General features: G+C 49.8%; 1 protein-coding gene across 7 annotated transcripts in view; it reads right to left on the bottom strand.

Moving 5' to 3' along the window:
• LDLRAD4 (low density lipoprotein receptor class A domain containing 4) overlaps positions 1–26,786 on the bottom strand; it is a 420,524-nt gene that overhangs the window by 22,675 nt on the left and 371,063 nt on the right. The window contains exon 2 of one of the 7 annotated variants that reach the window (XM_038746180.1): positions 3,091–3,762. The exons of the other annotated variants lie outside the window; for them this stretch is intronic. Coding sequence (XP_038602108.1) covers positions 3,091–3,160 — 70 coding nt within the window. The 5' untranslated portion in view covers positions 3,161–3,762. The remainder of the gene's footprint in view (positions 1–3,090; positions 3,763–26,786) is intronic. 7 annotated transcript variants of the gene reach the window in all.

Here is a 26,786-nt window from a genome sequence, read left to right as displayed (position 1 = left end):
ACATATTTACTATTCTATTTATTTTATTTTGTTAATATGTTTTGTTCTGTTGTCTGTCTCCCCCTTCTAGACTGTGAGCCCGCTGTTGGGTAGGGACTGTCTCTAGATGTTGCCGACTTGTACTTCCCAAGCGCTTAGTACAGTGCTCTGTACACAGTAAGTGCTCAATAAATACGATTGAATGAATGAATGTGAGGTCTGAGGCCACCACACTGGAGGAAAAGTCCAGGGGTTTCCTCCTCTCAATCCTCAATTGCCTCCATTTCCCCTGCTCTCACCCCACCCTCCAGTCTTGCAGCTGTGTGACCGTCCCTCAGGGATGGAGGCTGGAAGAGGTGTAGAGATTCAGGGCCTTGGGCCTGCTCCCAGATCAGGTTAAGCCATGTTCTGGAAGGGAGAAAAGGGGAAATTATTCCCACTTTTTAGGGTGGGAAACTGAGGCAGATGGTGTGCACACAATAGTCCCAGAATCACTATGTTTAATCTGTGCTTCAGAAACTCAGAGTTAAGGGTTCCCTCGACTGGCCTCAGGCCAGTGGCTCAGTGGAAAGAGCATGGGCTTTGGAGTCAGAGGTCATGGGTTCAAATCCTGGCTCTGCCAACTGTCAGCTGTGTGACTTTGGGCAAGTCACTTAACTTCTCTGGGCCTCAGTTACCTCATCTGTAAAATGGGGATTAAAACTGTGAGCCCCCCAAATGGGACAACCTGATCACCTTGTAACCTCCCCAGTGCTTAGAACAGTGCTTTGCACATAGTAAGTGCTTAACAAATACCATTATTATTATTATTATTATGGCCGGGGGGCAGAGGGTGGCCTCGCGGACAGAGGGTAGAGAGAGGGCGGACCCTGGGGAGCAGAAGGGAGGAAGGCTCCACCTTGGCGGGAATTGCAGGGAATTTTTCCAGTCAGGGGTCCCTTGGGTTGGGATCCTCTCATTTCTTCATCCTGCACCCCCCCTGTTCCTTGGCTATTTACTAGCTTGGAGATCCAGCTTCCTGGCCCAAGCCTAGAGACTGGGGGGCAACTTCAAGGGGAACACTAATGGAAGCCCCTCAAATCATAGAAAAGCAGTGTTGCTCAGTGGAAAGAGCGCGGGCTTGGGAATCAGAGGTCATGGGTTCGAATCCCCGCTCTGCTACTTGTCAGCTGTGTGACCTTGGGAAAGTCACTTCAATCAATCAATCATATTTATTGAGTGCTTACTGTGTGCAGAGCACTGTAACAAGCGCTTGGGAAGTCCAAGTTGGCAACATATAGAGACAGTCCCTACCCAACAGTGGGCTCACACTTCTCTGTGCCTCAGATGCCTCATCTGTAAAATGGGGATTAAGACCGTGAGCCCCACGTGGGACAACCTGAGCACGTTGTATCCCCCCAGCGCTTAGAACAGTGCTTCGCACCTAGTAAGCGCTTAACAAATACCATCATCATTATTATTATTAGAAGCCCCCCAAATGAGCCCACTGTTGGGTAGGGACCGTCTCTGTATGTTGCCAACTTGGACTTCCCAAGCGCTTAGTACAGTGCTCTGCACACAGTAAGTGCTCAATAAATACGATTGATTGATTGATTGATTCCTAACTCTACAATCCAAACCAAATGGTTCTAGGACCCCGGGGACAACTCTGGGCATCCGATACTGAAAGTGGCTGAAGGGGCTCATTTCTGCCAGGAGAACTGCACTGTCTCACCCACGAGATACCACAAGTGTTTCAAGATTTCTACACGGGTGTTGGGTGCCGGTGGCGGGGAGAGACGGGGTGGGGGTGGCGGGTAGGGAAATGCAGCTGAGAAAGGAGACCATTTTGAAGGCCCGGCAGGATATTCTGATAAAACCTGGGTAGTAGGAGGGTAGGGAAGTTGAGGGTGACGCGGGGGGGCCTGGCTTCCAGGGATTACGCATCCTCCAAAAATGAATCCCCCTTCTGTGGGAGCAGGAGAGGATTAAAAAAAAAATACTTAACAATTCACCAGATTTCCTTCTACAGGAACCGTTTAATATTTCCCCTCATTATTAACAAAGAACTCTGTTTCAGTAGAAAATACAGAAGCACAATTAACTTGTGTTTATCAAGAGCTCAAGACAACCAACACTGCAGTTCCTCATATTCACACACACACAGACACAAGCAGGCACATAAACACATGCACATACACACACATGCATGTACAGAGACACAGGTACATACATGGACACACATTTTTGCACACCCACGAACACATGCAGACACCCAGCACGCACGGGCAAATGGGAACATCCAGATACCTGGGCACACGGAGACTCACATGTGTATGCATGCATATGCGCAGAGACACACATACATGCATGTATAGGTATGTGCACATGCGCACACATGCACAGACCCAGGTCTGCTTCAAAAGCACATGAAGACACAGAAACCCAGGCACACACAGATACACAGGTCCACAGGCATGGAAGATTTATAGACATATGGACACACGGAGAAACAGAGGTATTCACACGAACACACCCCCATTCATGCAGACATACATGCCCAGACACACACGATCCCATATTTCCAGTGAGCACAGGCCTCTCCTCTCCGCTCTATAGTTATCTACACCAATGAACCGCAGCAGCGTCTCCATTGCTCTCCTGCCCACCCGCCCTGCCCTCAGAGGGCTTCCCGAGCCGGGCTGCTCTCCGGCCAGTGGCGGGTGGCAGCGACAGGTAGCAGATGTTTCCCCGTCTAGGAAGGAGCCGTCCCACGTCCGGGGAGTCTGGCTCTCCCAGGGCAACCTGGGTGGGATCCTTGGTGCTTAGGCACTGAGCCGCTCCCCAAAAAACAGGACAATAACTTTGGAGAGTCTGGACCCCAACACCCAGGGTGGAAATCCTGGCCCGGCCCTTCCACCAGGCCGAATTTCACACCGCTGGGGACCGACCCTCCTATTTATTCCTTCAGGATCTGGTCCCCTGGTCCTCTGGCCCCAAGGTCCCTGGCTCCAATCCCCCGGCCCCCCATCCTCCCCGCCCCCGGGCCTTCGCTCTGCCGCTCCCCTATCCCCCCGCATTGTGGGAGCTATACAGCGCGCCCTCATCAGCAGTAATTGACCGTAAATGTACCTTTTCTCAAAAACAGGTCTTTAAATTGAGCCTCCTTCAGGGCGGTGCCGTTCAGGTGATCCCTGGACATATTCGGGTTCCCCGGGACGGAGGGTCTGGCCGCCGGGCACCCCCGGGCGCCTTCCACCGTATCGGCCGTGCTTTCCAGCTCCCGCGAGGGTCCCGTCCTCCGGTGCCTGCTCTGGTCGGCGGCCTGGGCCCGGGCCCGGCTGGGCGCGGGGACTGTCTTCGGCGATGCTCTTGCTCTTGGGCCACCAGGTCAGGAGGGCCTAGCCCACGTGCTTGGCTCCAGGGCCGCGTCTGGGACCGCGGGCAGGGGCTTCCGACGAGCAAAACCGCCGGCGGGGCTGCCGGCCGTGGGCGACGGGACAGGGAGCCGATGGTGGCGGGAAGTCAGATCAGTCCGAGGCCTCATATCTTCAGACCAGCTGAAGGCACTTTTGGGTTTGCCAGAAATCTATACGGATTTGTTCTGTGTACCGTATATTTAAAGCCATATCTATAAAGCGCCGGAAAGGATCTAGACACTTCCTCTTTTTCTGTCAGGTTCATTTTGTGACAGTTTAATAGCAAATCAAACACAGCAGGAGAGCGGGGAAGGATCTGCCAATCCCACCGCAACCATCCGTTCCTGGACCCCCTTCCGACGGACACCGCGGCGGCCGGGTCAGTCTTGTGGAGAGGAGGGGGAGGTGGGCCGGGGGGGGGAGGGGGGAGATAAAGAGAAAGCTTACCGATCCACACTCACAAACTCAGGCCCCGCTCCTGAACCGGGACCGGTCGGAGCTCGAACCCTCCCTTACCACCAATTCTTCCGCTCAGGCTGTGTCATTCCGGTCCCCAGAGCCTGCATTCCCTCCCGCCGGCCCAGTGTGCCCAACAGGCCGGCTCTTTGAGCCGTGTCTGCATCTCCCAGAAGTCTGCAACGGATGGGAGTCGCTCACACATGCTCTTTTAACTCAGCTCTGTATTGGAAACTGTCGATGTCATAACCACACAAGGAAACAGTTTTTCTCTCTCTGCTCACTCACGCTCTCTCCCTCTCTTCCTTTCTCTCTGTCTCTCTCTCTGTCTCTCTCCCCCCCCCACCCACAGACACATGCACGCAAGCATGCACTCACACACCACACATACACACCCCTCCCAAATGCTGGCACCAACGTTTGCCCCACACAGGAGAAGCTTTTACTGAGTAACTGGAGGAAGTCTGCAGCCCCGTTCTTTCCGACCGGCGACCCCTTCCTGAGCGGACACGCCTCAGTTTTCCCAATCCTTTCAGCTGCAACAAAGACAGCTAACATGATTTAAAAGAGAAAATGGGGATTTAATAGAAGCCAAGTCCACAGCTTACAAGCAGACCTTTCTTTTCATACTTCGCTCCAAACACCCCATTTCCTTCTGGAGCCTGAAGAGTTTGCTTCCCATTGCGGATTCTCTTGGGATTCAGCCCCCGGGGGCTGTGGGAAGAGACTCTCCACACAGACTGGGATCGGGGCCCGGCCCTTTCCGGGGGAAGGAGGCAGGATGTCATGGCCTCGGCCACAAGCCCGGCGCTGGGCCCCAAAAAGCTTTTGTCTGTCCGCGGGGCAAGCGGGAGCGTCTCTCAGACTGGGAAGGGATCCTCCAACACCGGAGTTGTCGAAACAGAGCTAAACCTTGCCCCTTCCACAGACCGGGTGGGCGGCACAACGGGACTGTCAGCCACCAGGCCCGCTGGCCCACTGACCCACCCCATGACGCCCCAACGGGCAGCACTGCCTGGGCACAGCGGCTTAAGGCCACATCTCTGAGCCTGGCTGGGCCCCTCTTGCTCTCCAGGAGGAAGTCCCCGGGGGCCAAAAAAGTTTTCTGCACAAAATTGTGCATCTTATTTGCATCCGATGTGCAGAACCCCGCGGCGCCTCTTCCGCTGTTTCCTGGACGGGCACTGGGTCTGCTGCCGGGTTGCTGTCTTAATGGCTGACTTGTCTCGATTTCCCTCTTCGTGCCCACTCTCGGACCCAAATTCCCTTGCCCCCAGCTTCCGAGTCAGAACTGGGGGAGGCCATCGGGTAGGGAGGGGAAGACCCGGCAGCTACAAAAACTCACACGGGCCGGCCGTGGCACCGGGGCCCAGAACCGATGAGCCCCCATGGAGAACAGCCTCCGGAGACTCTGCTGCCCCATGGCTGTCGGTCCCCAGAGCCCGCTCCCCTGACATCGTCCACCTTCCAAGCCCGACCGGACTTTATCACCGGATCGCATGGGGTCTCCTCGCTCAAAAAATCAACACCTCCCCCCTGTTGGATTCCCAGCAGGGATGTATTGCCCCATTCCTGGCTGTAACTCTTGGCTGCTTGTACCGCTTCCCGTCTTGGCCCGGCCCCGAACTCCAGCCCTAGGAAGCATGGGCAGCTCCAGCCCCAAGCCCCGCTGGAAGAGAGACGGCGGGGACACTCGCCAACGTCTTGGTGTCTGAGCACTGCTCACCCTCATGGCAAGGGGCCAGAAGCGGGGCCTCATTATGGGTGCGCTGGGAACGAGTATGTTTGTGTGTGTGTGTTTGCGAGCATGCACAACAGGCTAACTCTCAGCAGCAGCAGCCCACGCAGAGATACAAATCTCACCCTCAGTCAAATCGGGGTCAGTTAACCATGCCTCTTACTGAAGTCTCGAGAAGCAGCGTGGCTCAGTGGAAAGAGCGCGGGCTTTGGAGTCAGAGGTCATGCATGGGTTCAAATCCCGGCTCCGCCAATTGTCAGCTGTGTGACTTTGGGCAAGTCACTTCACTTCTCTGGGCCTCAGTGACCTCATCTGTCAAATGGGGATTAAAACTGTGAGCGCCCCGTGGGACAACCTGATCACCTTGTAACCTCTCCAACGCTTAGAACAGTGCTTTGCACATAGTCCAATGTTGTATCTGTCACATAATCCTGTTCTACCTTCACAACACCTCTAGAATCCACCCTTCCCTTTGTCTGTCTCCCCCTTCTAGACTGTGAGCCCGTTGTTGGGTAGGGACTGTCTCTATATGTCACCAACTTGTACTTCCCAAGAGCTTAGTACAGTGTTCTGCACACAGTAAGTCCTCAATAAATATGATGGAATGAATGAATGAATGAATAGTAAGCGCTTAATAAATGCCATCATTATTAAGTCACCCGGTTACTTCTTTCCCGGTTTATCCGACCCCTTGTCACTCCTCCTTTTAAGCTCCCCACAGGTCAGGAAGTTAGAGGGCAGGGAATGTGTCTGTTGTTTTGTACTCTCCCAGACGCTTAGTACAGTGCTCCGCACATAGTGAGTGCACAATCAATATGATTGACTGACTGACTGATCCTAGTGGCATCAACCCAATAACTTCTCTTGCCCCTTAGATTTTTTCATTTATTTCCTATGTTTGCACTTGGATCTGTTTCCTTTAAGCCCTTGGTTTTCATCCCCACCCTCAGGGCCTTTCTAGACTGTGAGCCCACTGTTGGGTAGGGACTGTCTCTATATGTTGCCAACTTGTACCTCCCAAGCGCTTAGTACAGTGCTCTGCACGCAGCAACTGCTCAATAAATACAATTGAATGAATGAATGTAGAGATCCTTAATATATTTTAACATCTCCCTTCCCTGCTAGACTGTCAGTCCCCCGGGGGCAGGGAATGTGTCTATCAACTGTGTCGTACTCCACTTTCCCAAGCTCCGAGCACACTGCTCTGCATAAAGTAAGCACTCGGAAATGACCACTGATTGATTGTTTCTACCTTTTTCAGGGTTTTGATCTGAACACTCAGTTACTTATTGGGCTATTTGCTCCTGGAAGACTGGAGCCCATGCATGCTATTGGCAAATATGTGTTGCGTGTCTGTCTCCTCTTTGAGGGAAAGTAACTGGTATTTTGCTTCTTGTTGTCCTTAGTGCTTAGCACTCTATAAGCCATCAAAAAATATCACTGATTGATTGCCTGAGGGACGATACCCAAGCCTATGGTCTTATATGCTTAAAAAAATCAATGTGGCCTAATGGTAAAATCATGGGTCTAGGAATCAGAAGACCTGTGCTCTAATCCTGGTTGTGCCACTTGCCTGCCGTGTGACCTTGAGCAAGTCACTGAACCGTGCCTCAGTTTCCTCATCTGTAAAATGGCAAATACTTGTCCCACTCCTATTTGAGTGCTCTCTATGTGCCAGGCACTGTACTAAGCACTGGGGTGGATGCAAGCAAATTAGGTTAGATACAGTCCAAAGAAGCAGCGTGGCTCAGAGAAGCAGCGTGGCTCAATGGAAAGAGAACGGACTTTGGAGTCAGAGGTCATGGGTTCAAATCCCAGCTCCGCCACTTGTCAGCTGTGTGACTTTGGGCAAGTCACTTCACTTCTCTGGGCCTCAGTTACCTCATCTGTAAAATGGGGATTAAGACTGTGAGCCCCCTTGGGACAACCTGATCACCTTGTAATCTCCCCAGTGCTTAGAACAGTGCCTTGCACTTAGTAAGTGCTTAATAAATGTCATTATTATTATTATTACAGTCCCTGCCCCATATGGGGATCATAGTCTTAACCTTAATTTTACAGATGAGGTAACTGAGGCATAAAGAAGTGAAGTGACCTGTCCAAGGTCAGGCAGCAGACATGTGGTGGAAGCGGGATTAGAACCCAGATCCTTCTGACTCCCAGGACACATCACTTCTCTCACAGTAGGCGAGTGACGGGGCCAGCATTAGCAGTTAAAATTCTGACTCTCAGGTGCAGGATCTTCCCACTGGGCCCCACCCACGGACCCCCACCATGTTTTTAGTGCACAGAACTTGGCCCAAAGGGAGCACTCATAATAATAATAATAATAATAATAATAATAATGGCATTTGTTAAGCGCTTACTATGTGCAAAGCACTATTCTAAGCCCTGGGGGGGCTACAAGGTGATCAGGTTGTCCAGCGTGGGGCTCACAGTCAGCATCCCCATTTTCCAGATGAGGTAACTGAGGCTCCGAGAAGTGAAGTGACTTGCCCAAGGTCACACAGCAGACAGGTGGCGGAGCCGGGATTCGAACCATGAACACAAACAGCAATGAAAGCTGTGCCTGTTCTGCAGGATGACAGAGCTCTTATCTTGGGTTAAAAAGCACTGCATCTTGAAAAGCAACTGCACAGGACTTTTTCTGGAAAGAGTAATGATTGGGAGTGGGTGGGTGGGCTGCCAGGCAACCACCCACCTCCCCGGGAGTAAGAGGTAAGTGCTCAGGCAGTGCTGACTGGGGCAATATTTAGGAGAGCTCCAGGGTGACCAATACCTTGCCTCAGCTAGGAGGGCAAGGCTTACATTGGGGAAGCAGCGTGGCTCAGTGGAAAGAGCACAGACTTTGGAGTCAGAGGTCATGGGTTCATATCCCGGCTCCGCCACTTGTCAGCTGTGTGACTTTGGGCACGTCACTTCACTTCTCTGGGCCTCACTTCCCTCGTCTGTAAAATGGGGATTAAGACTGTGAGCCCCCAGTGGGACAACGTGATCATCTTGTATCCTCCCCAGTGCTTGGCACATAGTCAGCGCTTAATAAATGCCATTATTAGTATTATTATTATTAACCTGGGTCACATGCCTGGCTAAAGCAGGTCCACTCCTTAGCTCTCTGTCTCTGGTGAGGCCCTGGTTCCTATCAGCATCTGATAATAATAATCATAATAATAATCATAATAATAATAATGGCATTTATTAAGTGCTTACTCAGCATCTGATAATAATAATAATAATAATAATAATAATGGCATTTATTAAGAGCTTACTATGTTCAAAGCACTGTTCTAAGTGCTGAAAATAATAATGGTATTTGTTAAGCACATACTATGGGCAAAGCACTGTTCTAAGCACTGGGGGGATACAAGGTGATCAGGTTGTCCCACGTGGGGCTCACAGTCTTAATCCCCATTTTGCAGATGAGGTAACTGAGGCACAGAGAAGTTAAGTGGCTTGCCCAAGGTCACACAGCTGACAAGTGGCTGAGCCGGGATTCGAACCCATGACTGACTCTCCCCACTTTCAAATCCCTCCTAAAAATCACATCCCCACAAAGGCCTTCCCTGACTAAGCCTTCATCTCCCCTAGCCACCCTCCCCTCTACGTCAACTATACCCATGACTGTGTACACCTTAAGCACTTTGATACTCAACCCAGCCCCATAGCACATATGTATACATCCTTAAATGCTACTATTTCGTGTATATGTAATTTATTTTAGTGTGTGTTCCCCTGTAGACTGTAAAATCCTTGTGGGCAGGGATCACATCTGCCAACTCTAGTGATTGGACTTCCCCAAGTGCTTAGTCCAGTGCTCTGCACACAGATAGCGCTCAATAAATACGACTGACGGATTGACTGGGAGCGCAGCAGGCTGAGGGGCCAGCCACCAAAACGCCGATCTCATCGGCTGTTCCCACGTCAGTGTGGGGACTACTCCTTCTTATTAGTTGACAAGCGCCTCTTTTTGCTGTTGTTAATTTTTCCGAAATCCGGGAAAACGATAACAATGATTTTTTACCACCAGAGCAGAAGTGTGTGGGAGGGAAGATCCTGTTGAATATAAATATACACCAACACTGGCTTGATGGAAACGTCTCTGAAAAACCACGCTTCTTCTTGCAACAGAGAAACATGGCCTAGTGGATAGAGCATGAGCTGGGAGTCAGGAGAACCTGGGTTCTAATCCTGCCTTTCCCTCTTGTCTGCTCTGTGACCTTGGGCAAGTCATTAAACTTCTCTGGGCCTCAGTTACCTCATCTGTAAAATGGGGATTAAGGCTGCAAGCCCTATGAGAGACAAGGACTGTGTCCAACTTGATTATCTTGTATCTACCCCACAACTTAGTACAGTGCCTAACATAGAGTAAGTGCTTAACCTAAGCGCTTAGTACAGTGCTCTGCACACAGTAAGCGCTCAATAAATATGATTGATTAACAGATACTGCAATTATTATTATTATTTTTATTTAAAAAGCTAGCAGCACCTTGCGTTACCACCCAACTTCAGACCATCCCCAGTCTTTGCCACTAGTCTGGTAGACTTATCCATCAGGTTGTATACCTATGTTCATATCTGTAAATTACTTATTTATATTAATGTCTGTCTTTCCCTATACACTCATAAACTCGCTGTGAACAAGGAATGTGTCTACCAACTCTGTTGCACTGTACTTTTCAGAGCACTTAATACAATGATCTGCACACAGTAAATGCTCAATAAATACCATTAATTGATCACGTTAAGGAATACAGGGTGGGGCCCCTAGCCTGATGACCAAAAAAACAAAGACTTCTCAGAGTCCCTGGAGAATCTATCAGTTCCCACGCCCACTATCGTGGTCCTGAGAAAGAAGGTGAGCAAACTCACCTTTATTAAGCAAATTGACACCATCAGGTGTGAGCTCCCCCAAATCGCCCCTGCCCCTCCTCAGTCTCTCCCCCTTCCGGCCCCCTCTTCAACTGTCCCATCCTTCCCAGCAGTACCTCTAGAGAAGATCTCCTGCCTCCTCTCAAAAGCCACCCCCTCCACATGCACATCTGACCCTATTCCTTTGCACCTTATCAAAACTCTCACCCTCTCCCTTCTTCCGTCCCTAACAGCCAGCTTCAACCGTACCACTCTCCAATGGCTTCTTCCCCACTGCTTTCAAAAATGCCCACATCTCCCCATCCTAAAAAAATCCCTTCCTTGACCCCACAGCTCCCTCCAGTTAACGACCCATCTCCCTCCTACCATTCCTCTCCAAACTCCTTGAGAGAGTTGTCTATACCCGTTGTTTCAAGTTCCTCTCCTCCAATTCTCTCCTTGACCCCCTCCGATCCTGTTTCCAACCCCTTCATTTCACAGAAACAGCCCTCTCAAAGGTCACCAATGATCTCCTTCGTGCCAAATCCAATGGCCTCTACTCCATCCTAATCCTCCTTGACCTCTCAGCTGCCCTGTGGACACTGTGGACCACCCCCTTCTCCTGGAAACATTATCCAACCTTGGTTTCACTGACTCTGTCCTCTCCTGGTTCTCATCTCTCTGGCCATTCATTCTCAGTCTCCTTTTAGTGCTCCTCCTCTGCCTCTCACCCCCTAACTGTGAGGGTCCCTCAAGGTTCAGTTCTGGGTCACCTTCTATTCTCCATCTACACTCACTCTCTTGGAGAACTCATTCCCTTCCATGGCTTCAGCTACCACTTCTATGCGGATGCCACCCAAATCTAGATCTCCAACCCTGATCTCTCTCCCGTTCTCCAGTCTCTCATCTCATCCTGCCTTCAAGGCATCTTTACCTGGATGTCTTCCTGTCACCTCAAACTTAACATGCCCAAAACAGAGCTCCTTATCTTCCCACCCAAACCCCGTCCTCTCCTTGACTTTCCCATCACCGTAGATGGCACCACCATCCTTCCTGTCTCACAAACCCGTAACCTTGGCATTATCCTTTCAGTCATTCAACCCACATATTCAATTCATCACCAAATCCTGTTGGTCCCACCTTCACATCATCTCTAAAAGCCGCCCTTTCCTCTCCATCCAAACTGCTACCGTGTAAATCAAAGCACTGTCCTATCCTGCCTGGACTACTGCATCATCCTCCTTGCTGACCTCCCAGCCTTGTGTCTCTCTCCACTCCACTCCAATGCTGCCGGATCATTTTTCTACAAAAAGATTCAGGACATGTCACCCCTCTCCTCAGAAAACTCCAGTGGTTGCCCTTCCACCTCTGTATCAAATAAAAACACCGCACCATTGGCTTTAAAGCTGTCCATCGCCTTTCCCCCTCCTACCTCACCCCGCTTCTCTCCTACAACCCAGCCCACGCTCTTCGCTCCTCTAGAGCTAACCTCATTGTGCCTAGATCTCTCCTGTCTCACCACTGAGGCCTAGTTTTGTTGTCTGTCTCCCCCTTCTAGACTGTGAGCCCACTGTTGGGTAGGGACTGTCTCTATATGTTGCCAACTTGTACTTCCCAAGTGCTTAGTACAGTGCTCTGCACGCAGTAAGCGCTCAATAAATACAATTGATTGATTGGCCTGAAACGTCCCCCTCCTCAAATCTGACAATTACTCTCTCCCCCTTCAGAGCCTTATTGAAGTCATATGTCCTCTAAGAGGTCTTCCCAGACTAAGCCCCACTTTTCCTCATCTCCCATTCCCTTCTGCATCACCATTTCTTGCTCCCTTTGCTCTTTCCCCTCCCAGCCCCCACGGCACTTAGGCACATATCTGTATTTTATTTATTTGTATTGATGCCTGTCTCCCCCCTTCTAGACTGTAAGCTCATTGTGGGCTGGGAATGTCACTGTTTATTGTCATATTGTATTTTCCCAAGCACTAGTACAGAGTACATAGTACATAGTAAGTGCTCAATAAATGCGATTGAATGAATGAATGCATCTTTGTTGTACTGTACTCTGCCAAGTGCTTAGTACAGTGCTCTCCATACAGTAACTGCTAAATAAACATCATGGATTGATTAATTCACTACAGACCGGGAAGAAATCCAAAGAGACAGCAGCACCCATTTAAAAACATTTTAAATATCATGGTGGGACAAGGACCAGGCCCTTTGAAGAATTTGCTGATGTGAAAGTTTGGGGAAAGTTACCACCCCTCTGAGATATAGGAAGAGTCCCAAGGCAGGCAGGCGGGATAAGGCCAGATTGATTTCTAGGCCGGGGTTCATTCCTAGGAGCCCATCCCAAATTTTTTACACCATTTTGTCTGCTGGACATCTTGAGGCAATTACTTCTGAGGATTGGGGCCCTTCGTAATAATCATGGTGTGTGTTAAGAGCGCATTATGTTTCATGCACTGTTCTAAGCACTCCCCCTGTAGACTGTGGGCTCCTTGTGGGCAGGTAATGTGTCTACCAACTCTCTTGTACGGTACTCTCCCAAGTGCTTAGTAGACAGTGCTCTGCACATAGTAAATACCCATTAAAAACCACTGATTGATTGGAGTAGATACAGGTTAATCAGTTCAGATATAGCCCCTGCACCACATGAGGATCAAAGTCTAAATATGACTTTCCCCATGATCCACTCTTTTCTCTGAGGGTTATAACATTGTAAAAACCTGCCACAGAACTAGAACCAGACCAGAACAACTAACAAACATCACAATTACTGTAATTATTACTACCGTTAGAGTCTTTCCTTCCACATTTGCCCTTCCTCTCCCTTCATTCTCCATCAGCATCCCAATTTACTGAACACCTACTTTGTGTGACCCTCAGCCCAGAGCACTGAGGAGATACAAGTCAACACAGACTCTGCCCTCAAAGAGCTTCCAATATAATGGGGCCACGCAGCCAACGAGGTCCCAAGGCTGATTCACCCTGTTACAGCCCTCGAATCCGTCACGGCTGAAGAGGAAGTGGTTGAGAGAGCAGGAGCTTGGTTAATCCTCACAGGTTCTGGCTAAGGGTGGGGTGTAGGGGACTCTCGCCTCCTCCTGACTCAGAATCTATTTCTGCCGGAAAAGGAAGTGGTTGAACATTGCTCACCTAGGGGTTATGGGTAAAACCCAACTTGCCTACCAGGGTGAATGGGTTCACCATATTATACATCTGTGGGGTGAGAGGTCACTGAAACCAAACATTGTGAGGTCGACATGATTAAAAAAAACAAAAAAAAACCCTTATCTGCACTAGGTCCACCAGTAAAGACATATGATTTGTTTCCATCTGGGTTGGGAAGTTCATCAACTGTCTACTGGGTGACCTTGAGCTTAGTTTCTCTGGTCCTCAGTTTCCTCATCTTCAAAATGGGAATAAAGTACCTGTTCTTCCTCCTACTTAGAGTGTGAACTCTGTGTGGCCCAGGGACTGTGTCTGATCTGATTATCTTGTAAGTCGACCAGCACTTAGCAGACTGCTTGGCAATCAGTGATATTTACTGAGGACTTACTGAGGGTAGAACATTGTATTAAGCACTTGGGAGAGTACAATACAACAGAGCTGGCAAACACATTCCCTGTTCACAATGAGCTTAGTCTAAAGGCACACAAAAGTACTTAACAAATACCACAATTATATTATACTAGTCATATATTATTATTATTCTTTTATTATTATCTCTATTGCCTTCTCCTCGCTCTTGACTTCTTCCAGGAAATTGAAGCTCAGGTTGAACATGGAAAGGGGCATTTGCTGAGGCCCCGCTCCAGGGGACATTAGGAGGAGGGCAGGACACAGGGAAAGCAGAGAACAAAGTTACACTGTTGAGTATGGAGTAAACCCTCCATAATTGATCCATATGGAAACCCTTCCCAAATCCTGCCAGTACAGCCAACCCTGCCCCTGGAGACTGAAATCACTGCCCTTCCCGGTGTCCGGCCTCTGGAGGCAGAAATTGCTACCCTTCAGCCAGGCCTGCACTCGGGTACACAAACCTCTTCCTTCCATTCATTCATAAATTCGTTCAGCCAGCCAGCCCTGCCCCGGGGACACAAACCAGGAAGCTCTGGAGGAGTTAAGAATATGAGCTCACCCCAGTCCCTGTGTGCTCTTCCCATCCAGACAAAGCCCCGACTCATCCTTGGCTTCTTGTGGAAATTTCCAAATCCGTCACTGGCTGGTCAGGTTTCCGCCAGCCATCTTGACCACTGCATCAGCCTTCTCGTCTACCTCCCCGCTTCCTGTCTCTCCCCACCCAAGTCCATTCTTCACTCTGCTGCCCGCATCATTTTTCTACAAAAAAACATTCAGTCCATGACTCCCCACCCTTCAAGAACCTCCAGGGGTTGTCTTTCCTCCTCTGCATTCAACAGCAACTCTTTACTTTGATTGAATGCTTTAATACGTTCAATCAGCTCGGCCCCTCCAACCTCACCTGACAGATCTCTTACTCCAGCCCAGACCGCAACTTCACTCCGCTAACCCCAGTTTACTCACTGAGCCCCATCTTCTCTATCTCACCACCATCTTTTTCCCCATATCCTCCCTCTGGCCAGGAACTCCCTCCCCTCCCATATACGCCAGACCACCACTCTTCCCACCTTCAAAGCCTTATTGAAGTCACATCCCTTCCAAGAGGCCTTCCCCAATTATGCCCTCTTAACCCCGACTTCTTCCCCATTCTGCATCATCTATGCACTCGGATCCATATCCTATGGGCATTTGGTAATTCATCCCACCCTCAGCCTCACAGCATTTATGTATCAGTAAATTATTTATTTATAGTAATGTCTGTCTCCCCCTCTAGACTGTAAGCACCTTGTGGGAAGGGAACATGTCTACAATTTCTGTAGTACTGTACTCACCCAAGCGTTCAGTACAATGTTCTCCACACAGTAAGCGATAAATAAATACGATTGAATGAATGAATGAATGAAAGTAAGCGCTCAATAAATAGCATTGGTTGATTAATGGGTTGATTCCAGTGGGCTGGCCGTAGCAGGCTGCAGGCATCAAATGCCTGGGGTACTCGGACAACTGATTAGGACAGCAGAGAGCCCTTAGTTTACTCAACTGTATTTATTGAGCACTTACTGTGTGCAGACCACTGTACTAAGCTCTCCTTGGTCCCCTGAATGGGGATGACCCAATACTCTGGGCCCCGTGACTTGGCCACGCCTGCCACACAAACCTCTCCAATGGTCACGCTGTGGTGGCTTCACCCCAGCTATGCCTGCCCAGCTGCCTCCCTGCCTCCCAGTTGAGGTTTCTACCCTTCAACCCCAGGGACTCCAATAATTATTATGGTACTTGTCAAGGGCTTGCTATGTGCCAAGCACTGCTCTAAGCATTCATTCATTCAATCGTATTTATTGAGCGCCTACTGTGTGCAGAGCACTGTACTGAGCGCTTGGGAAGTACAAGTTGGCAACATATAGAGTCGGTCCCTACCCAACAGCGGGCTCACAGTCTAGAAGGAGGAGACAGACAACAAAACATATTAACAAAATAAAATAAATGGAATAAATATGTACAAATAGAATAATAAATACGTACAAACATATATACATATATACAGGTGCTGTGGGGAGGGGAAGGAGGAGGAGAGGAAAGAGGGGGCTCAGTCTGGGAAGCTCTCCTGGAGAAGTTGGGCTCTCAGTAGGGCTTTGAAGGGAGGAAGAGAGCTAGCTTGGTGGATGTGTGGAGGGAGGGCATTCCGGGCCAGGGGGATGACGTGGGCCGGGGGTCGACGGCGGGACAGGCGAGAACGAGACACGGTGAGGAGGTTAGCGGCAGAGGAGCGGAGGGTGCGGGCTGGGCTGGAGAAGGAGAGAAGAGAGGTGAGGTAGGAGGGGGCGAGGGGATGGACGGCCTTGAAGCCCAGCGTGAGGAGTTTTTGCCTAAGCAAAGGGGTAGATACAAGTTAATCAGGTTGGACACAGTCCCTGTCCCCCATGGGGCTCACACTCTTGACCCCCATTTTACAGATGAGGTAACTGAGGCCCAGAGAAGGGAAGAGACTTGCTCAAAGTCACAGGGCAGACACTTGGCAGAGCTGGGATTAGAACCCAGGTCCTTCTAACTCCCAGGCCCCTGCTCTTTCCACTATGTCACCCTGCTTCGGCCATGGGGAGAAGCGACTGGAGGCAGCAGATGGAAAATGACCAGTTTCACATTGCCAGATTAACTCAGAGGGCAGAATGAGGAGAAACTACAGCGTGGACAAAACCAAAGCTAACTCTGGGGTGCAATTTACCGGCTGGGTGATCTCCGCTTTCTTTTTTGAGCCGGATGAGCCGCTTCTTTAGACTCCCAAAGAGAAGACATCAGACAATTCATGGGGAGAGGGTCAAAAGAGGACAGTTGGCATGGGGGCGGCTGGGGAGACAGGCTGGACTGGTGGGAGGTATTCAGTACAGGAAGTCAGGAAACCCTGGTTCTAGTCCCGGCTCCACCACTTACCTACTAAGTGACCTTGGGTAAGTCACTTAACACTGAGTACAGTGCTCTGCACACAGTAAGCGCTCTATAAATATCATTGAATGAATCTCTGTATCTCCATTTCCTTATCTAATAAAGCTGTGGTAATTGTTAAGTGCTTACTATGTGGCAAGTACTGCAGTGTGGCTCAGTGGAAAGAGCATGGGCTTTGGAGTCAGAGGTCATGAGTTCAAACCCCGGCTCCGCCAATTAGTCAGCTGTGTGACTTTGGGCAAGTCACTTCTCTGTGCCTCAGTCACCTCATCTGGAAAATGGGGATTAAGACTGTGAGCCCCCCGTGGGACAATCTGATCACCTTGTAACCTCCCCAGAGCTAAGAACAGTGCTTTGCACATAGTAAGTGCCTAATAAATGCCATCATTATTTATCATTATTATTATTATTATTATTATTACTAAGTGCTGGGGTAGAAAAATGATAGTCAGGTCCCTCATGGGGCTCACAATCTAGAGAAGCAGATTCTAGGAGAAGCAGCGCAGCTTAGTGGAAAGAGCACAGGCTTGGGAGTCAGAGGTTGTGGGTTCTAATCCCGGCTCCACCACTTAACAGCTGTGTGACCTTGGGCAAGTCACTTCACTTCTCTGTGCCTCAGCTACCTCATCTGTAAAATGGGGATTGGAACTGTGAGCCCCATGTGGGACAGGGACTGTGCAGCATGGCTCAGTGTAAAGAGCATGGGCTTTGGAGTCAGAGGTCATGGGTTCAGATCCCGGCTCCGCCAACTGTCAGCTGTGTGACTTTGGGCAAGTCACTTAACTTCTCCATGCCTCAGTTACCTCATCTGGAAAATGGGGATTAAAACTGTGAGCCCCCCACGGGACAACCTGATCACCTTGTAACCTCCCCAGCGCTTAGAACAGTGCTCTGCACATAGCAAGCGCTTAACAAATATCATTATTATTATTATTATTACCCAATTTGCTTGTATCCTCCCCAGCACTTGGTACAATGCCTCACACATAGTAAGTGCTTAATAAATACCATAATTAAATTAATGTAAGAGGGAGAAAGGGTATTGACTCCCCATTTTGTAGATGAGGTAATGGAGGGACTGAGAAGTGAAGTGACTTGCCCATGGTCACACAGCAGACAAGTGCCAGAGCTGGGATTAGAACCCAGGTCCGCTGACTCCTGGGGCCATGCTCTTTCCCCTAGGCCATGCTGCTCCTCTGGAGCAAGAGCAGCTGTAAAATCAAGGTTAAATCTCCGTTCTCCCTCCTTATTAGAAAATGAGCCCTGAGTGGGACAGCGTCTGATCAGATTTTCTTGCACCTATCCCAGTTCTTAGCACAGTGCATGGCATAAAGGCTGTGCGTAACAGATGCCAGTTATTACTACGTTGATGCAGCAAAGTTCCATGGACTATTGTAGCATCACTTCAGGACAGTGCAGAAGGGAAACAGAAAGTCAGTGACAGACCCCTATAAATAAAACTCGTGGCTCCAAACAAGCCAAGGGGGAGTCTTTTGAAGAAACTGGAACCCTCTTTGCCAACCCCACAATTAGCCAGTGCTAAAACCAGGAAACGCATGAAGAAACCCCCTCAAAAACAGCCTTGTAACAATCAGTGATGCTGCTTTCCTTCTTTAGGAAGGTGGTATGGGAATAAAATGCTCATTCTCCCCCACCCCTCTTAGACTGTGAGCCCTGTGAAGAGCAGTGCTGGGTTCTTTCCTCATATCACCCAGCACTGCCCTACATGGGGCTCACAGTCTAAAAGGGGTGGGGGAGAACGAGCATTTTATTCCCATTTTAAAGATGAGTAAACTGAGGCATTGAGAAGGTAAGTGACTCAGCTATGTGAGTGGCAACTGGTTTCCCCCTGCATTTCAGCCACTTGGATTTTAGACCCATTTTCGTTATAAACCAGGTTGGGGCCTGTCGGACCCGCTTCCAACCACATGGACTGGAACTTGATGGAAGCAAAAACGGCTGCCATAAAAACTCACCTGCCTTTGAACAAACCCCTAAACGAAATCCCACAGCCCAGGAAATTAAGGTTCAGCGGCTTTGGATTCCAGGCCGTGGCTGAGCTGGTGAAGTTGAGCCCTGACAGGACTCTCCTCTCCACTCCTAGGAAGAGGTTTTGGCCAGCCGAGACAGGACCACAGACTCTTCCGTCCCGGTTGATGCCACAGCGGGCCGTGGCAGGGGCTGGGCACAGCAGGGCGGGCTGGCAGCTCTGGGTGATGAAGGGCTCTCTTTGGGTCCTGCACACAGGACACAGATGCCAGCCCAGCTCAGCAGAAGTGGAAGCAGGCCCAACCCTGGCTGGGCGGGAGAAAACCTTCTCCCCCAGAAGGGCTTGACTGGTGTCAATCGTCCCAGTGACATCTGCCCTGATTCCTTCAGGAGGTGAAGATCCCTGTGACTTACTGTCGGGGAGAGGGGGTGGCAGAGGAGGGAAGATGTTTCCAGAGAGAACGGCACAGCTAGTTCATGTTTGCAAGAGGGAGGTGGGCTGGCGGGCCCGGCAGTGGGGAGGGGATAAGTGGAGAGGATGGGGGAGAGATAGGGGAGGGAGAGACAAAGAAGGGGGAAGGAGGAGGAGAAGCGGGGAGAAATGGGGAGAAGGGAAGAGGCAGGAAGGGAAAGTCGGGGAGGAGGGGAGAAACAGGAAGGATGGGAGAGGTAGGGAGAAGGGGAGGGCCGGGGAGAAGAGTACAGGAGAAGTAGTGGGGAGGGGAGAGGTGGGAATTTAAGAGGCAGGGAGGACAAGAGAGGCAGGAAAGACAGGAGAGGCAGGAAGGACAGGAGAGGCAGGAAGGGCAAGAGAGGCAGGAAGGACAAGAGAGGCAGGAAGGACAAGAGAGGCAGGAAGGACAAGAGAGGCAGGTTGTCCCCAGGGCTCAAACTCAACACTCACTTCCATTTTCTTTTCCAGCCACTGATTCCCCACTGTCCCTTCTCTCCCCTTCATGATGCTGCCCTGCATGGATCTGCCCAGCCATGGAGCAGGAGGCCCCTTGGATGCCTAGAGCCCCAGGGAGATGGGGACGCCCCCACCCTCTGGCTCCCTGGCATGGCCACTGGCACGTTCAGTCTGTTAGGCCTCCCCCTGGGGCTCACAGGCTGGGGACACGTTGGCTTTCTCTGGCCTGCCAACACAGTGCAGTGAGACACAGCGGCTTCGCCCACTAGAAAAACTGCCCAGGAGCAACAACAGCCCAGGAAAGAGGCCTCCCTCTCCATTCCCTTTTCTCTGGGGTACCACTCTTCCTCCTCCCCAGGGACACCACCATTCCCCAGCCCAGAGGGCAGCATCTCTTCCCAGCCCCAGGGGCACCATTGCCCCCCAGCCCTGGGGGACCCTTGATCCTCATCCTATTTATTAAGTGCTTACTATGTGCAAAGCACTGTTCTAAGCACCAAAGGTCCCAGGGTATCTTCGTCTTGCCATTTGGAAGCCCTGAATGTTTCAGACATTGCTTAGATGATAATTTGTACTTCCCAAGCACTTAGTACAGTGCTCTGCACACAGTAAGTGCTCAATAAATACGATTGAATGAATGAATGAATGAATGAATGAACTTGTTCCTGAACGTTTTGGGCATTGTACAGATGGTAACTTGGTGGTGACTCTGGGATTGGGGAAGCAGCATGGCTCAGTGGAAGGAGCCCGGGCTTTAGAGTCAGAGGTCATGGGTTCAAATCCCTGCTCCACTAATTGTCAGCTGGGTGACTTTGGGCAGGTCACTTCACTTCTCTGGGCCTCAGTGACCTCATCTGGAAAATGGGGATGAAGACTGTGAGCCACCCGTGGGACAACCTGATCACCTTGTAACCTCCCCAGTGCTTAGAACAGTGCTTTGCACTTAGTAAGTGCTTAATAAATGTCATCATTATGATTATTAGGGGCAACACAATTCATTCATTCACTCTCATTTATTGAGTGCTTACTGTGTGCAGAACACTATACTAAGCGCCTGGGAGAATATACTGTAGCAATAAACAGACACATGAAAGGATAGCACAGGAAAACCTCCTAAGTGGTCAACAATGAATGCTCTCAGACCCAACCCTCTCGTTTATCCTCATTTTTTTTAATCCAAGAGTAAAAGCAGCAATATGATACAATCGATGGCTTTTATTGAGCACTTACTGTGTGCAGAGAACTGTACTAAGTGCTTGGGAGAATAGAAGATAACAAAATTGGTAGACACATTCCCTGCCCACAAGGAGCTTGCACTATAGAGTGCAAGCACTTTTAGACTGTGAGCCCACTGTTGGGTAGGTACTGTCTCTATATGTTGACAATTTGTACTTCCCAAGCGCTTAGTACAGTGCTCTGCACATAGTAAGCACTCAATAAATACGATTGATGATGATGATATAGAGGGGGATACAGATATAATGTAAGTGCTTCTAATCTCCATTTTTTAAAGGTCTACTTCAGAAAAATCAGAAAGCAATTCCGTCTCTTATTTGCCTTCAAAGTTCAAATTCTAAACACCACTCATCAGCCCTAGGGAGACCACTGCTCCTCATCCTCAGGGGCATCACCACTCCCCCAAAATGAGGGCACCATTGCTCCTCATCCCCAAGGCCTCACCACTTCCTAACCCAGGCAATATTGAGCCACTTACGTGGGCAGGTTCACAGCATAGATCCGTTAGCACAGAAACGACCTGGTTGCGGGTTGAAAGGGCCAGGGGTACCAACAGCCAGTGTGGGGCTTGGGACCACCTAACTGTTCCCGGGAACCAGAAGGCAGAGTGCTGGGCCCTGGAGTGGAACAGCCCTTTAAAGCACTCCCTCACCTTGCCCCCTCCTACCTCACCTCACTACTCTCCGCACACTTCGGAGTCTGCACAGTCTGCAGACTTCGCTCCTCTAATGCTAATCTTCTCACTGTTCCTTGATCTCGTCTATCTCATCACCAACCTCTCGCCCACATCCTGTCTCTGGCCTGGCATGCCTTTCCCCCTCATATTCATTCATTCAATCATATTTATTGAGCGCTTACTTTGTGCAGAGCACTGTACTAAGTGCTTGGGAAGTACAAGTTGGCCACATATAGAGATGGCCCCTACCCAAAAGAGGGCTCGCAGTCTAGAAGGGGGAGACAGACAACAAAACAAAACTTATATCCAACAGATAATTACTCTCTTCTGTCTTCGAAGCCTTGCCTAAGGCACATCTTCTCCAAGAAGCCCTCCTTCCTTTTCATTCATTCATCCAATCGTGTTTATTGAGCACTTACTGTGTGCAGAGCACTGTACTAAGCGCTTGGAAAGCTTCTGCCACTCCCTTCTGTATCACCCTGACTTGCTCTCTTTATTCATCCCCTCCTTCCACCCTCGCAGAACTTACAGTCCTCTAGACTGTAAACTCGCTGGGGGCAGGGAATGTGTCTATTTATTGTTCATTCATTTAATCATATTTATTGAGCACTTACTGTGTGCAGAGCACTGTACTAAGTGCTTGGGAGAGTACAATACAACAACATTCCCTTCCCACAATGAGCTTAGAGTTGATATAAAATATAAACTACAGATACGTACATAAGTGCTGTGGGGCTTGGAGGGGGGAAGAACAGAGGGAGCAAGTCAGGGTGTCGCTGAAGGGAGCGGGAGACAAGGAAAAGGGGGGCTTAGTCAGGGAAGGCTTCCTGGAGGAGATGTGCCTTCAATAAGGCTCTGAAGGGAAGAACAGTAACTGTCTGTCGGATTTGAGGAGATGGGTGGTCCAGACCAGAGGGAGGGCGTCGGCAGCGAGATAGACGAGAACAAGGCACAGTGAGAAGATTATAATAATAATAATAATAATAACAATAATGGCATTTATTAAGTGCTTACTATGTGCAAAGCACTGTTCTAAGTGCTGGGGGGGATACCAGGTAATCAGGTTGTCCCACGTGGGGCTCACAGTCTTAATCCCCATTTTACAGATGGGGTCTCTGAGGCCCAGAGAAGTGAAGTGACTTGCCCAGAGTCACACAACTGAGAAGAGGCGGAATTAGAACCCGTGACTTTTGACTCCCAAGCCCGGGTTCTTTCCACTGAGCCACGCTGCTTCTCTTACTCTAGTACAGTGCTCTGCACACAGTAAGCACTGACTGACTCACTGCAGCCACCATCATCATCATCATCATCAATCGTATTTATTGAGCACTTACTAAAGAGATTATCAATAGAGGAGCAAAATGTGTGGGCTGGGTTGTAGTAGGAGAGTAGCGAGGTGAGGCAGGAGGGGGCAAGGTGATGGAGTGTTATATTGTTATACAATAATAATAATAATAATAATAATAATAATAATAATAATGGCATTTATTAAGTGCTTACTATGTCCAAAGCACTGTTCTAAGCACTGGGGAGGTTACAAGGTGATCAGGTTGTCCCACGGTGGGGGGTCACAGTCTTAATCCCCATTTTACAGATAGGGAACTGAGGCCCAGAGACGTGAAGTGACTTGGCCAAAGTCATACAGCTGACAATTGGCGGAATGCTCTGCATACAGTAAGCACTCAATAAATACAATCGAATGAACCAGGATTTGAACCCATGACCTCTGACTCCAAAGCCTGGGTTCTTTCCACTGCGTCATGCTGCTTCTCTTACTCTAGCACAATGCTCTGCACACAGTGGGCACTCAAGAAATACGATCAACTGACTGACCAGTCCTCCACAGCCAGAAGGGCAGTCCCCAGCACGGGGGTAAACTTGCTGTGGGCAGGGAATGTGTCTATTTATTGTTCATTCATTTAATCATATTTATTGAGCACTTACTGTGTGCAGAGCACTGTACTAAGTGCTTGGGAGAGTACAATACAACAACATTCCCTTCCCACAATGAGCTTAGTGTCTAGAGGTGGGATGACAGACATTGATATAAAACATAAATTACAGATATGTACATAAGTGCATATGGGGAATCCCTGGGGAATTGTCCTCAGTTGATTGCATTTCTTGAGTGCTTACTGTGTGCAGAGCACTGTACTAGAGTAAGAGAAGCAGCGTTGCTCAGTGGAAAGAGCCCGGGCTTTGGAGTCAGAGGTCATGGGTTCAAATCCCGGTTCATTCAATCATATTTATTGAGCACTTACTGTGTGCAGAGCATCCCGCCGATTGCCAGCTGTGTGACTTTGGGCAAGTCACTTCACTTCTCTGGGCCTCAGTTCCCTATCTGTAAAATGGGGATTAAGGCTGTGAGCACCCCACCATGGGACAACCTGACAAAGCCGTGGGGAATGCCCTCGGCCCCAGGCATGCCCTGCTGACCCTGCGCTCCGGAGCAGAGGGGGAGCGGGGAGGGTGCCCGGCCAGGAGAGGGGCAAGGAAGAGGAGTCAGAGCGCTGGAGTGGCATGCCTCTTGCCCAGGGGCGGAGCTGCTGTGGGCCCGGCCATCGACGGCCAGACCAACTACTCAGCTTGAAGCCTTCTGCCTTGGGCCCACTGGGCCTTTGGTCCAAATTTATTTGACAAGAGCTCGCCCCAGCTCAAAGCCCTAGCCGAAAGGGCCGACTCCAGCACGGAGCACTGTTCAAGAGGCTGTTGGGGGAGGAACCTGTCCTCGCCACACCCATCTCTAGACTGTGAGCCCACTGTTGGGTAGGGACTGTCTCTGTATGTGGCCAACTTGTACTTCTCAAGAGCTTAGTACAGTGCTCTGCACACAGTAAGTGCCCACTGTTGGGTAGGGACCGTCTCTATATGTTGCCAATTTGTACTTCCCAAGCGCTTAGTACAGTGCTCTGCACATAGTAAGCGCTCAATAAATACGATTGATGATAAATACAATTGAATGAATGAATGACTGAATCTCTCTACCCCTCTCCCGCCCCCGCCCCGACTGACTCACTGCATCCACCAAAGATGCCTACAACATCTGGGGGCAAAACGAGTGCGAAGCAGAGCCCGGTGCTTACTGGGCCCTTAGACCAGAACAGTTCGTGTCACTGATTGACACAGGCAGAGGAAAGACAGTGCGAAGATGAAGGTCAGCCACAGCAGGTAGGTGGCTTTTCACTTCCCTTCCTTTGTCACCTCATTGCCAAAGTGCTCATTCTTGAGATGTTAAATTCCAGGCCAAAAAGGATCAAATTTTATGTGGCTAGAATTTCCCAGCTAACAGCGTTCGTGGTTTCTTCCCAGCAATACTTTGTAGGTTGAGGCCACTGCTGCAGCAAAACTCAATCATCCAGGCACTTTGCTTTGTTCCCTTTTTCTGAACACCTTCACTTTCTGGCCCTTCCACTGCCTCTTGTGATGGCTGGGCATAGCCTGGTGGCACCTGCAACCAGCTCCTTGTGAGCAGGGATCGTGTCTATTGTAGGGTGCTCTCCCAAGCACTCAGCACAGTGCTCTGTATACAGTAAGCGCTCAGTGACTACCACTGACTGATGGATTGAGCAGGCCCACTCCAAGATCAGCACCTTCGGGGTGGGTGGAGCCGAGTCCTGGGCTCACCAGAATTCTCCTGTCTGAGGTGAACAATCAGTTCACACGGCAGGCTGATCTGGGTCTTGCCCAGTTTATCATTTTTCATTTGTAGGACTGAGGAAGCCGTGTGGAGCTTAATGGAAAAATCACAAATCCGGTAGTCAGAGGAGCTGAGTTCTTATCCCGGCTCTGACACTTGCCTGCTATGGAACATTTGACACGTAATTAACTTCTCTTTGCCTCAGTTTCCTCATCTGTAAAACGGTGATTCAACACCTGTTCTGCCTGTCTAGACTGTGAGCCCCATTTCTAGACTGTGATCCCAATGTTGGGTAGAGACCGTCTCTATATGTTGCCAACTTGTACTTCCCAAGCGCTTAGTACAGTGCTCTGCACACAGTAAGTGCTCAATAAATACGATTGAATGAATATGGGATAGGGACTGTGTCTGACTTGATTACCTTATATTTAGTGCTTAATACAGTGCTCGGTATATAGTAAGCACCTAACGAATGCCACAATTATTATCAGATAATAGTAATAATAATGGCATTTATTAAGCACTTACTATGAGCAAAGCACTGTTCTAAGCACTGGGGAGGTTACAAGGAGATCAGGTTGTCCCACGGGGGGCTCACAGTCTTAATCCCCATTTTACAGATGAGGGAACTGAGGCACAGAGAAGTGAAGTGACTTGCCCAAAGTCACGCAGCTGACAATTGGCAGAACGGGGATTCGAACCCACGACCCCTGACTCCAAAGCCCGTGCTCTTTCCGGGGGTTTGAGCAGTCCAGGTTTGTGCCAGGGTACAGTGGGATTTGAACCTGACTGAGCTGAGGAGATCACTTGGGCCTTTCCAAACAGATACTGAAGACTCTCCCTTTGCCCTAGATGATATACTGGTCTAGTAGCGAGAGCACGGGCTTGGGAGTCAGAAGCTGTGGGTTCTAATCCCGGCACCACCATCTGTCTGTTGTGTGACCTTGAGCAAGTCATTTCACTTCTTTGTGCTTCAGTTAGCTCATCTGTAAAATGGGGATTAAGACTGTGAGCCCCGTGTGGGACAACCTGATTACCCTGTATCCACCCCAGTGCTCAGAACAGTGCTTGGCACACAGTAGGAGTTTAACAAATACAATTATTATTATTATAGGAGAGGGAGGGAGGCTGGGAGCAGATGGGAGAGGGAAGGGAAAGGGGTTCAGACTGGAAAGGGAAAGGCGTGGGGGTAGATGAGAAAGAGAAGCAGAGTGGCTCAGTGGAAAGGGCACGGGCTTTGGAGTCAGAGGTCATGGGGGTTCAAATCCCGACTCCTCCAACTGCCAGCTGTGTGACTTTGGGCAAGTCACTTAACTTCTCTGTGCCTCAGGTACCTCATCTGTAAAGTGGGGATTAAGACTGTGAGCCCCCGTGGGACAACCTGATCACCTTGTAACCTCC

This window comes from Tachyglossus aculeatus, chromosome 5 (genome assembly GCF_015852505.1).
Source record: "Tachyglossus aculeatus isolate mTacAcu1 chromosome 5, mTacAcu1.pri, whole genome shotgun sequence".
NCBI lineage: Eukaryota > Metazoa > Chordata > Mammalia > Monotremata > Tachyglossidae > Tachyglossus > Tachyglossus aculeatus.
Note: the sequence above shows the minus strand (reverse complement) of the source record. Positions and strands in the feature narration are given on the sequence as shown.